We start from the raw sequence: 13,416 nt of genomic DNA, 5'->3' as shown, positions 1-13,416 counted from the left end.
GCAAGAATAAGTAGAGTTTTCTAAACACGACTCCAGGTTTAATGCCAAGTTAGCTAGAGTTGCACAGAGACCTTTGATACATCACCTTCACTGTATGGAAAAGTTCAGAGATGCTCCAGTTTACTTTGGTGATCCACTTTAAACACCACAATTCCTACGCACGGCATTTAAAAAGTGAAACATCACGCTGGAGCTTAGCAAAGTTCTCCCTGCACAATCTTACAAGAATAAAACTTAAAACTTTATTCGCCAACACAATACAATACACTTGGATTTGAACTACTGTGCTTTTCTGGCACACACGGATGCTACAGGTTACAGAACTCTGGTTTATTGTTTTGGCCTTTCTTTTTTTTTTTTTAATTGCTCTTGCCTTTTTTCTTTTTCTTACATGAAGTTTGTCAATTAGGGGCACAGACTGTATACGAATCCCTCATTTTGTTGTGTTTCTTTCACAAACGCTTGACTTCAGAGTTTTCAGCTCCACCACAAAAACAACAAGCAGCCACCACACAACCCACACTGTAGCAAGCCACACTGCCTAAAGGTTCATTTTGCCACCTAATCCTCAGCTCCTCTTCACCATTAACCTGTCAGTTACTGAAGACATGGAAACAATGGCTTTCCAAGTGACTTTTAATCGCAACACACATATCTACAAACATTCCATATAAAAACCAAAAACATCAAGCTCCAAGAAGCAGCATGAACAGAGGATCTGGAGTTGTGAACTAGATGAACATTACTAATAATTCTACTTCAACATACCTTTGATACAATGATCGATCTGAGTACATCAGGGATTAAATGCTTCAAACTGCCTGAGTGTTTTCTTGTCATAGGGAAGTTTTAGAATAGGTGTATGTTTTGCTACTCACCCTCCTGTACCCTAAATCTGGTTTCAATCATTTCTTCAAGAAGAAAGTCAACTGACTCATGCAGACCAAATGCATCCATTGAAGATTTTAGAAGCTGCCACTTTACCAAGAACAATGCCTTATGTTGAAGACATTTAGTTTTCCCCATGTCACTATTTTAAACTTTAAAATGTTTTTAAGACTCTACCAGAATTAGTTTTTTGCATTTCAGGCCTGAGCAACAGGATTAGAAGAAACAGTCTGGTAATTACATTGTTGTGAAATCTGGAAAAACTAGGTCTAGACTTTGAGCCATTAGATACATAATAGGCAGGAGCTGTTCTACAGGTAATTCCAATTACAAATGAAAATATTCATCATTATCAACTGGGACCAACCCGCGCTACTGCAGAAGAATGGGTCGTTAACAAAATAAGTATCACTGTCAGTCACTGGGAAAGAGTTATTCCCAAGCAATAGCGTTAGTCTGACACCATAGGCATGTCCTAGTATTTTAAAGCTTAAAAACTCACACACTTTGCTGAAGCTTTACAGTAATTCACAAACAAGATATGAAAGCCCCCAAAATAGTAAGGAAATTGGTCCGCAGTGCCAGAAACTCAACTATTTTAACTGCCTGCCAAACCACTATGGGAAACCTACTGTTGCAACTCTGCTTTTAAAAAAGGAATTAGAATGTGAGGATTTCTCTCAGACTTCCGACTCCAAAGCTACATATTTTCCATGTTGCTGAATCAATAGTATTATGCTGTTTAGTTACAAGTTCAATGCTACGCTACCATCAATGTGGCCTTGAGATCAGCAGATGAAAACAGCTGCTCTGCTCCATTAAAAAAAAAGTGATCACAGCTCAAAAGACAACCTGAGTTTTCTAGTTCAGACATGTCATGTTCCAGGCTCCTAAGGCCTCCCAGCCAGAGAACAAGGTCATATTCTTAATCCCTTAAAAGCAGCAGCTAGCCAATTTTGCACCGATTTCTTTAAACTGAAGTATTGTGGTTTCTGCTCCATATTTAATAGCTCATTTCTTTCCATAGGAAAGATAATTCCCAGCAGAACAAGGATAATTCAACTTTATACTCTGACAGAATCAACACATAGGCTAGTTACTGTTTTTCAGCAGAACATGTCCAAGGGTGGTAGTCCACTGGATTTGCTAAAATTGGTGTGTTTTGAGAACTTAGAAGGAAGCGTTACTTTAAGAATTGGGGCACACAACAAGCAAAAGCCACACAACCAGTGCTTAGGTGACCTCCTTCCGTCACAGAAGCTGCTGAACAAGTCTTGAAGACGGCAACACCACAACTGCCTAGTTCAGACCCTTCAGCGAGCCAAACGTCATGAGACAGACATTCCTGGAAAACACACCTTCCAATAAAACAAAAAACCCCACAACCCACACAACGCAATATTCAGGACACCATCCAACATCACAACTATGCTGATCTCATGACAACCGGCGACAAAAGAGAGCAGACCCTGTTGTCCATTCCAAAACTCATTGACACAGCACTGACAGTCCCAGCACCTGCTCAAGAACTTGTTCAGAGGCTGATCCAGCAGAAAAACAGAGCTACCAAAAAAGTGCAATGGTTTTCAAACTGGTTTGAAGCTTTCCTCTGCCAGCTTAGCTCCCTGAAGGAGCAGAGAAGCACCAGTGCTGGCTCAAAGATATCAAAAAGTGCACAGATGAGGAATATCGTTATCCACGGCAGTTCAGTAGCAGATCAGCCCAGCTCACCCATCAAGCTGTGTTCTAATTATCAGAAAGGCTGGACACTGCCTTTGTCAGAAGGCTTGGACTAGTACAACTGTTAGCATTTTCTGGTAAGCAAAGTACAAAAAGTACTTCTGTACAAAGTAATTAAAAAAAGAGGGTAGAGCAAGGACATTAATTTGAGGCATTTTAGGAAGTTTGTGGATCAAGAGTAGATATTGTAGCCCTTTGTGAAAGTTGCTCCTGTAGAGATGCAAAACTGAAACGCTTTCTGGACAGGTAACACAACTATAGGGTGGTCAGAGCTGAACGGGACAGTGAGGAACGTCACGTTATCCAACCTAAGTAAACTCTGCAGTCTGGACTTCAGAAGTATGAAATATCCTACAATTTAATCTTTGGATGTGCTTTTAGAAGCAAATACATCTCACGTAGTCTGTGTGACCTGAGCTCAGAGGAATTCCTATCGTGACCAAACACAGCACGTTACCACAAATACACACAGTCAGCGAGTACACACCTGCAGACAAAACCACTTCTTGTACTTAAGACATAAAAGCACATCCTTTTATGCAATTACAGAGCAAACATTTAACAAGTGCTGGAAATTGTTCCACCTGGTGCTGCAGACATGAGTTTACACTAGCTTACTAAAATCAAAAGAGTCTCCACTGACATTAAAGAATAAGCAGAATAAATAAAGCAGGTGGGCAATGTAACTCAGCAAATTACTACTATTTTGCAACCAAAATTAGAATTTATCATCCTAAAGCTGAGTTGTCGCACCCAGGGATGTTTGTATGCATACACACGTATACTATATTGTTTAAGTAGTCCCAAAATGTGGTGAAAATACCATCTTATTTCTAGTCTTAAGAAACAATGTGTTTCCGTATTGTCCTACAAATCATCTTTCCCTACTAGTGGTAAACTTGATCAATCCATTACCCATTTGCTTCTCAAGAGAAAAAAATATCATTAAAATTCTTGAAGAAGGTGTAAGTAACAGCTTTTCTTCCCCACCCACCCGCTACAGAAGCCACATGCAGCTCATTCCCCTTTTATCACACAGAGAATCAAAAAACGCATCTTCATGAAGCAGGCCAGAAACTTCCATTAAAATATCTAATCACTGCACAGAAACGCCTCTTCTACAGCAGCTTCCAATACATCAAAGCTTTCTACTTAACTCCAGGACCTTCCTGTGAGCCACTAAACTGCATCTCTGTCTGAACACTTTTTTCTTTCCATTTCTAAATGAGAAAAGTTGTCCAAGCAATTCAGGCCGCATAATGAAGAAGCGCTTATCCATTCCAACTCAAAACACTCCAGACAAGCTCACTCTGTTCACAGGAACAGAATTTCATTTCGCATTGCAGGATTAATGAAACGTATCACTGAACGGGAAGGCCAAGAAGCCTTTATTTCCAGGCAGGTTTTCACACTAAAAGAAAATACTACAGAGAGCACAACACTTCATTCAAATGACATTCTTTATACGTGTTATTAAACAATCAGCTCTACAGAGTATCAGAGTTGAAAGCAATTTAGCACCACCTCAACAAACTCAGATTTTTTTGTTTTTACTTGAGAATGACAGCACAACCCTCTGGAAATAAGCCACGTTCAGTACTGTATGGGATGTTCTGGAATACGCCCATCTGCTTTTCACTAAAGCTGCCCCTGTGAAGTTTGAATGAAAGCCACATCACTTGTGTATGTATATGAGCAAACAAAGCATTCTCTTAAAAGCCAAATACATTATAACCCATTGCTATGGTGTAGACACTAAACACGTCTGAAGGCTGAACTTATGTCTAGATAGCCAGGTCAGCAATTGGTTCAAACTGCTAACTCCAAAAACTAACAAATCAAGAACAAGAAAAAGCAGAACAATCACACAAGTATTTTAGAAACATAAATTGCTTTGCCCAATTCCTGGTTTAGAGTTATGGGAAGATACAGATGAACTCTCCAAAAGTGCTTAAATTCTCAACCTTCAAAATCAGTGACAACTGAAGAGCAGAAAAACTTTTTGCAAGTTAAGAGGCACCAGGGCCAGAAAAGCTCAAGACTAAAAACTATTTTAAAACAAAAGCAAACTTAAGAATGGAGTTTCAAGTCCAAAGAACACATCGGAAGGAAACTTTTTCCTACTTGCATTTGGAATTCTAAGGTGGAAGCTAAAACCTCCCAGCATTCAGACAGAAGGAATAACAAACCCCTGGCTAACCTCAAGGCCCAACAAGTCATTCTGATGTACAAATGGAGGTAAAGGCAGGAAGAAAAAAGAAAAGAAGGGGGTTGCAGTTCAGGCTTTGCAATTAATGACACTGTTTTATTTCTCCAAGAATTTTCAGGAAAATTGTTTCAAAAACCTATAATTTCACTGACAGATCAATTCAGGTCCGCTCTTCATTTCAACTCTTAAGCACTGCTACACAAGGAAAACAGTATTTTCTCAAACTGATTTAGTTTCATCTTAAGCAAAAGTTTTGTCAGCTGTACTTACTACGTAAATCAAGTTAGACACATCAAGTGTTACCAAGTTAGAAACATTACGTGTTATGAAGACTCAAGATATAATTACTGATTTATAACCTGCCTGAACTGCTTTGTTACTAATCATTACTTTGTATTGAGTTTCAGTTTCCTGCACCCCTATTGTAGGAGTTACACTTCAAACAGGAAAATCCTCTCAGCTGAAGGGATGACTGCAGTCAGAACCAAGGGAGCCTCAATTTAACCAGTCTTCTTATCTCCCAGGTCATCAAACCACCTGACTGAGCCCTGGAGAAGTTCTTTCGTACCAGCCAGTCTCATCAGCCAAAAACAAAACAAAACCAAACCCAAAAAACCCACCAGAACCACAGAGCAGATGGAAGTGGATTAGACATGAAGCACTCATTGTCTCTCGCACACCACTGAGGCCAAGATGGATGAAACACCATGGTACCCTAAACATATTTGGCTTCTCTTCTATTGATGTACAGGAGAAACCTGATGCGTAAAAGCCAACTGACTCAATTCCCCTGAACTGTGAGGATAAAAGTCAATTTTACAGTTTCAGTTTGGCTCTGTGAAAAGGAAAATATTTCAAAAGGTTGAACTAAAGATACGTGTTTGTTAAGATGAAGGATTTTTTCTTTTCCTCTGGAGTCTTCAGAAGTACAAGTGTCAGTAAAAATGAGAATATTTAGTTGATAGCACAAGTACAGACGGTAACTTTATTTTGCATTGTAATGTATTGAGCTGCAGTTATTGTCCCAGCAATCAGTCAAACAGCACTACGGTGCCTGCAAACAGCCAAGTAACAAAAATCTGCAACACCAACTTGGATACATCAGTTCCACAATTCATTTAAGTCGTGTATTCAGCATTGTCTTGGCATCTCAAGAACGGATGAGATACCACGACCCAAGCACAACTAGCATCCTACCACCGTTCCTTATCTATTCTATGTATTAAGAATGTATTTTTAAGACTTATAATTACTGAATTATTCTGTATTTTACACTTTTCAGTTCCAAACTATGATGTCAGCTGTGACACCACCTATTCTGCTACACCTCACTTACCAGTGGGCAGTACTAAGCCAAGTAACTACTTAAAACTGCTGACTCCTTTCTTCCCGATTTGCTCCTACAGCCAAAAACTTTAGAAGAACAACTTCACAACGCTGCAACTAACTGCTCATAGTAAGGAATGTAACAAGACCTATGTTGAGATACACTAATTCTTAAAAGCACACAGAAAGGTGCTTCCTTTTCTTTAAATGACAGGATTGTGTTTAAGCCTTAGTTGAAGCTCTTCCTTTAGAAGCCTGCAACTCTGTTCCCAACAGAATGAACGTGAAACCTCACTTCCACTTTCAAGAATAGCTATGCTTTATCTGTCAGTCTGTAAGTGGAAAGAGTAGGAGTAAAAGGTGATCAAAATTATCACAAAAATGTGGAAGTCTCCCTCTACACATTTGTTTCCATCACCGTTTACAATTACGTTTTAATTAATACAGTTTCAGAACCTGAGCACTGGCAGTAAAAATTTAAAGCACATCTTAGCACTGCTAATAAAAGCTCACAGCAGAACACAGAAATCTGGAATAACTTTAATGAGTTCTAAAACCAGCTTTTAGTAAAAAGCCAAGTATAGAATGGTGACAACATCCACTGTCAAGAATTTATAGTAGTTGTAATTAATGTCTTAAAGTTCAAGTTATCATGGCTTGACAGAGAGCACTAATCCTGTACCACAAAGGTATCTCCATATACTATAGCCAACGTCTACAATTCAACACACATCACAAGCTGTAAGGGAGGGGAAAAGAAACAAAACCAGAACACAGCTTTTCTTTAAGTATTTCCAGATTCTTTGCAATGACAAAAGACTGCGGTTTGCCCTACACTGCACTTCCAGTTACAGCAATCTGGCTGCATATACACTTACATAAATTAAAAGCAGACTTTATAATATCTCACTGCCTAAAAGAATCAATGACCATTAATAGGTAAGACTACGCATTTATTTAGTGTTTCTACTTTGAAGTAGTTATCGCTGCTTACAATTTCGAAGAAAGTCACAGAGATCTATATGTGCTAACAGATGGACCAGAGCTTACCAGAAAATGGACAGCATACTGGTGGGGCTACATAAGCAGTTCAGACAGGCTGAAAAGAGCCTCCTGTGCCAAGTATAGAGCATCAAAACCACCTCAAAGCCAGGAGGTACCTTCAGAACCTGCCTAGGGTTAGACCTCTTCAGATAAGCTTGGTCTGTAAGTCAGTACAATGCTTAAGTGATGATGTTTCACACCTTCGACCTTCCCGTGACATTTACAGAATCTCAGGTGCTCACCGTGGCTATCACAAAAGGGAAAGACAGGGTTTCATCATCCAGAAAAGTCCAGATGGTCTTACCAGATGACAGAAAGTTACTAGCCTGATTGTATTCGAAGCTGAAAATTACTTACATGGGGAATGACAGTCTAAACCTCAGGTAATACACAAAGTTAGGAGAAGACAAAAATCCCTCCCTACCTTCACACTGGTTCCTTGGAAGAATCTTCCATCTTGTTTTTATCACATTTTCCAAGATTTGCAGTCCATAATACTGAAATTGGAGAAGAACAAAATGTGAGTATGTTACTGCAGGACTATCTAAATTGCAGGAATCTCATTCAAACAGACATTCACACTTAACATCTAAGACTTCAAGATTATTAAACTAACAACTTTTTAAAATATGTCTATTCACCCATTTACTGAGGTTTCATGCATTTTTTTCCTTGTTTTATTCTTCACTATACTAAGTCCTGCTGTTTGATCATGCTCACACCAGGAGGGGAAAAAGAAAAAATAACAATGAAAAGCCCTCTGGCAGACAATTTTGGCTATTTGGAGAAGAGAAAGTAGCAGCCAGATATGAATTTGCATCATAAATGACTGCTCATACGTTCAAGTATTAACACAACCAGGCTCCTAAAATATTTAGCAGCTTGGATGGTCTCAAGCTTCCTATCGTTCCTCTAAGAGCTGAAAAAAAATTGTCTTAGCATCACATGTCCTGACACTGACACTTTCTAAGGAAAGTATTTCCCAACCTTCACTGGTGTGTTACTTTAGGAACAGCAAGACAACCCACAGGTTTATTTAATTTCAATACCCACCCCAATATGGCAGCTATTTCTACTATTTAAAGATGAACTTTTGTGCTCAGTCAAAGAATAATAAAAATGTGAATAAGCTCTTGGAAACCCTTTTACCTTTCAGGAATTACTTCCTATGTTCTCACGCAAAACTGTAACACTTGCAAAGTAATCGGTAAAGCCCGTCCCCCTGCCCATTTGTCCCTACTGTCAACTCACAGTAACAGGGAAAGAAGTTTGTGGTGATACAACTGAAGAACTTTAATACGTAAAACCCCATTAGCATGAATAGACAGCAGAGAAAAGAGGACAAGGAGTTTTGTGTTTACTTTATCTGCAGTGGATTAGGAAGGAAAAAAAATATCACATCAATGCCTGAAAGGTAAACCCAAGTTTTCACAGTTAAAAGTTTGGCTGAGAATAAGAGTTCCTCTTTAAAATGGTTAGTTGTTACACAAAGTAGGATCATTAGCATTTCGACCAAAGGGATCATATAAACTTCGGTTTAATTAAAAAACACAATGTAGACTGTCCCAAACTACATTGTATTAAAATATGATTTTTGCTGTTCTCATCTTAACATAACCTACATCCTTTTGCTTCTCTATCCAATCTGAGTTCCCACCATCTTCACATGTACATCCTGCATTTGCAAAATATTCTGTCACCTTCCAAAATCTTGGGTACCAAGAAAAATTATGCATTAACAGAAAAGTTGGCAGGGTATTATTTTCTCCATGGTCAGCAGCAAAAGTTTATCAACTAGATCCTAATCTGTAACTTTACTCAATTATTTAACATAAAAGCTAAATGAAATCAAGGGAACATTCATGAAGGAAAATGTATGAAAACCTTCTTAAGCAAAAGGCTTCACCTCACAGGAAGTTATTTCAGCCACTGCTATAGATTTAGAGACACCGTCTGCAACTGATCCAGGCTCCCAGTACAAAACATCCTTAACAAAAGCTTCTAACAACGTTTTGAGGCATGAACACTGACACCAGACAGTGCTAACTTTGCTGATGCAGATCTAAACTCTAGTTAAATTTCTAGATTCTACAGGCACATGTATTGATAGCCCTTTCAGATAACAGCTAACTAAAAGTGTCTGTTTTCCTTCCAAACTTTTTCCTAAAGTCAACTTCTTTAGCTTTTAAGACCAGAACGCCAAGCCTAGCTTCCTTTTACAAAAGCACTAGATGACCACACAAAACTTAAATTAAAATCCTGATCCCCCCCCACATAGGCTTTCCTCTGAGTCAAAGAAAAGGACAGTCACCTCTAGCAATCTACCACACCTATCCCTCATTATCTGCTCAAATATCTACTTCAGATTCACATACCTTAAACTGCAAAGAGGTTCATGCTGCCTAGGTTTATACTCAATCTTTCATACCTATGTGACTTCAATTCCGCCCTCTGCTATCATCTTGTTCACCTCTTCCTCAGTCGTAACAATATCCACTTCTTTCCTAACGCTCACACATGAAATGAAATGGCAGCAGTAATAGAATAACTGTATACAATCTTCACCTATACATCCTACTTGCCATTCCATGTCTGAAGGCTTCATCACCCTGACTAAATACTATGCAAGGGGCTTTTTGTGGTTTTTATTTTGTTTATAAGCTTCATTTGATTTGATGGTCCTAAGTTTTGGTATTTCCCTGACAAGATACACCAAGCCCCCAAAAAAGTCACTGTTACGAGTTTTACCACTTAAACTATTAGAAGTGTACACTTCAATCAACTATTGCAACAGTACACGGAACACATTTAAACTGCGTTTAAAATAGAAATCTTTCAAAATTCATTTGCTTTCGGTTTGCTTATTTCTAATTGTCTAATTCACTGGCCAGTTATGAAGATGAGGGACAGGTAACAGCAAAGACTGGGGGGAAAAAAAAAAAGCATGAAATGATCCCTATGGTAGAAATTTCTATGGAACCCTTATCACTTAATTCTATGCACCGAATCCCTTTCCCTCCCACCTCCCAAGAAACAAAAACAATTGATGAACAGAATTCAGTTAAAGGGAATCAAAAGGGTAGACCTTGTGGAGGCCTGCCGTCAAAGCCTAGCTGTGTCAGTTGCACAGGAAGACACCCCTTTTCTTCCTATTACAAGCAATCAACATAATGGAACATTATGATTAATATCAGGTAGTGTTAACAGCTTTAATTAAAGAAAAAATATGATTGCATAAAAGCCAAATGTCATAGGGCATAAATTTAGCACCAAATCATTTGCAATTTATGTAAATTGAAGAATTCTTTACCTGTTGCTTTCTTTCTGTTCCTCTAATCATCTCATTTTTCACAAGACAAATTTGAGTTTTTAAAAATACTGTTGATAAATCAACTTAAACATTAGTAACGTCTGTCAGTATAAAAAGCAAAGTTTACCAGGCAAGCAAACAGGCAAACACTGTTACTTAAAGGTTAGCACTTTGAGGAAGTTCTTTAAACCATTTTCCCCTAAACTTCAGAGAGCAGCGAAAAAAAAATAGAACTGTTTCACGAATACCACCTGATTTCAGAAACTGTCCAAACACGATTATTTTCTGTTCGAACACAGCGTGTATCAAGCAGAAAAACATGCATGTCGGTTATTTGGGATAATAATCAAACTTAAGACAGTGAATACACATTTCGATGAACTTTTAGGCTCAAACTTCAGAAGTCTTAGGTAAAGCATTTAAAATTGTAGAAAAATCTGAATGCTGCCCCTTTTCGTCTCTAACTATGATGGATGGCTTTAAAACAGCAGTACAAAGCAAATGAGTTCTGCATATTAGTAAAGACTAATCTCATACTATAAGGAGTTTGGGGTGCTTAACTTTCATTGATTGCTCAAAATCTTGGCCTAATAAGGTTTCTATTTCATCTGTAATACACCTAGGGACAAATTCTCTCCTCAGTTACGTGCGCATGGCTCTTATTATGATCAAAAACAGCCAAGCACTTACCCAAGGACAAAATGTGGCTCTAGGAGACTTTTCATTACTCAGATTCTGTCTACAGACACACACCAATCTCAGGAACTGACATTATGTTTGTATGTATCTTGAAGAAAAAGCCCTGTATTTCCAGTTTAGTTCTCCCTTTTTTTTTTTTAAGGATAAAGAAACTCTTGTCAATGTAAAAGGAGGTTTAAATATCTTCTCCATTTACAGTTCTTGTTTAAAGCCAGCTTTTGGAACAGGACAATTAAAAAAAAAAGTGGTTTGATTCAAGAAAGTCTATGGCTAAAAATGAGATACCTTCCTCAAAGTTTATGAATGGAAGAAAGAGGAAAACCAAATAAGTAAAAGTTAATTTGCTTACTTTGGTATTCATGTTCTGAGAGAACTCCAAAATAGTATCAACTCTTGTCCACGCATCAGGATGTTCTTTTAAGTGGGTCAAGACTTCCTGTGCCATTCTTTGCTAAAAGCAAGTTTGACAAAATAAAGTATTAGTATTAGATTATTTAAGAAAGCATACACAGTCAGTGAAGATATTAATATGTAATGTCTTTTAATCACTTATCCAAGAATTAGCCAGAGCTCAATTAGGAGCAACAAGTCCCAAAGTCTCCTTCTGTGTGAGAGTTAAAGTTCAGTAACAACCCGAACTCAAAAAAAGCATTTGATGCAATACAATCATTTACTTACCTCCACTCTTGCATACTGCATGATTCATCTAGACCAGCAGAGAACGTGCAAGAACAGCACAGAGTATAGGAAAAACATAGCAGGGAATGACATTTTATCCCATCCAGGAAACTCATCTAGATAAAATTTTATTCAAGGGCACCCAAACTTTCTAGTTCTACTGGAAGCATCCATCTAAAACACCAGCTTTAAGGAGAAATATATCATGCTGCAAAGTCTTTGAGGTAGGAACTGTTGATTTTACTTTGAAGCAGCATGGAGCAGAGCACTAGAGGTCTAAAATCCCTCCTCCTGGGGAATCCCTGGAGATATCTAACAGCTTGCAAAACAACAATAAAAACTGATTGAGGGGGGAGGAAGGGAGTTGGTCATGCTAATGGTTTGTTCTTCCTTGGCACTGGCATTACCACTTATTGTACTAGATACTATGGTTTCAGCAACTTGCAAAACCTCATCTGAAGCAATTGCACACTGAATTCATTTTTGCTATCCTTTTCAAAAGCCTGGATGTCCATAAGCAGTTTTTTAGGGAGCCAAAAGATGTTAGCTATTTTTAAAAATGCAGTGACAAATCTTGCTGCAAGTTATATCACCTACAAGCATCAGACACCATCTTACCAACAAGATGAACATTTTATATCACAATTAATAGAGCTCAGTTAATGCTTTCACTGCACAGTAGAACCAATTCAATGGAATTACAAAGCCTCTGGAGTTTTACTATTGGATTAACTTCAACAGTTAGAACTTACTACAGCCATGCAGATCTCTAGTCTGCTAGAAGCACACACTTGAACTGATCATCAGCTGGTATAAGAAACCATGTAATATATTTATATATATAAATAAAATGCAAGAAACAGATACATTGGGTATGGGATTTACTAAACTAAAATGGAAAGCTAAAGCACTATAAAGCAAGGATGTCTAAAATATCTGTAAAATACTGAGATTTCCACTTAATGTAGTTCAGCATAGTGGAGCAATTCCCAGTCTGATACTGACTGGGACTAGCAAGTAAGTCTCTGTAGATTTGGTATGGAGCAGTACCGCACAAATACTCCTTTTATGTCCAAAGGCAGTACAACCATATCCTCATGACCTCAGAGATGGGGGACGGGGGGGGGGAAAACAACAACAACAACAACAAAAACCAACCCACAAACAAACAAAAGAAAAACACAGAACAAAACCCACAAACCAACCACCAACAGCAGTTTTGATACAGTTTAGTTCAAGCAGGAAAGAAAAGCTGTATTACTTCCAGGTTCAACCTAGCTATGTTTTTATACAGGCTGCCTCAGTGCTTCTAATACTGGTGACATTACAGGATCAAATCTCAACACCAACAAAATAGCCTTTCCCAAGCACTGAAAAGCTTGCTGTCATACACAATACCTCCTTTTCTAAATATCAACTCCCGTCGTTCCATAGAAACAGTATAAATTTAATGGTAATGCTTAATCAAGATTGAAGCCTCACTAGGTTGTTACTACCAAAAAGAAAATCAGGTACATATAAC

General features: G+C 38.2%; 1 protein-coding gene across 5 annotated transcripts in view; it reads right to left on the bottom strand.

Moving 5' to 3' along the window:
* XPO1 (exportin 1) overlaps positions 1–13,416 on the bottom strand; it is a 36,652-nt gene that overhangs the window by 16,628 nt on the left and 6,608 nt on the right. For 4 of the 5 annotated variants that reach the window (XM_065059338.1, XM_065059336.1, XM_065059337.1 and 1 more), the window contains 2 exons: positions 11,566–11,667; positions 7,632–7,704 (listed from right to left, as the gene is read on the bottom strand). In XM_065059338.1, coding sequence (XP_064915410.1) covers positions 7,632–7,704; positions 11,566–11,667 — 175 coding nt within the window. Of the gene's footprint in view, positions 1–7,631; positions 7,705–10,292; positions 10,357–11,565; positions 11,668–13,416 lie in introns of all 5 variants that reach the window. The other variant, XM_065059340.1, reaches the window with a different exon arrangement.

Source organism: Columba livia, chromosome 3 (assembly GCF_036013475.1).
Source record: "Columba livia isolate bColLiv1 breed racing homer chromosome 3, bColLiv1.pat.W.v2, whole genome shotgun sequence".
In the NCBI taxonomy this organism is placed as follows: Eukaryota; Metazoa; Chordata; class Aves; order Columbiformes; family Columbidae; genus Columba; species Columba livia.
The sequence above is the reverse complement of the archived record's forward strand: the minus strand, read 5'-3'. Positions and strand labels throughout refer to the sequence as shown.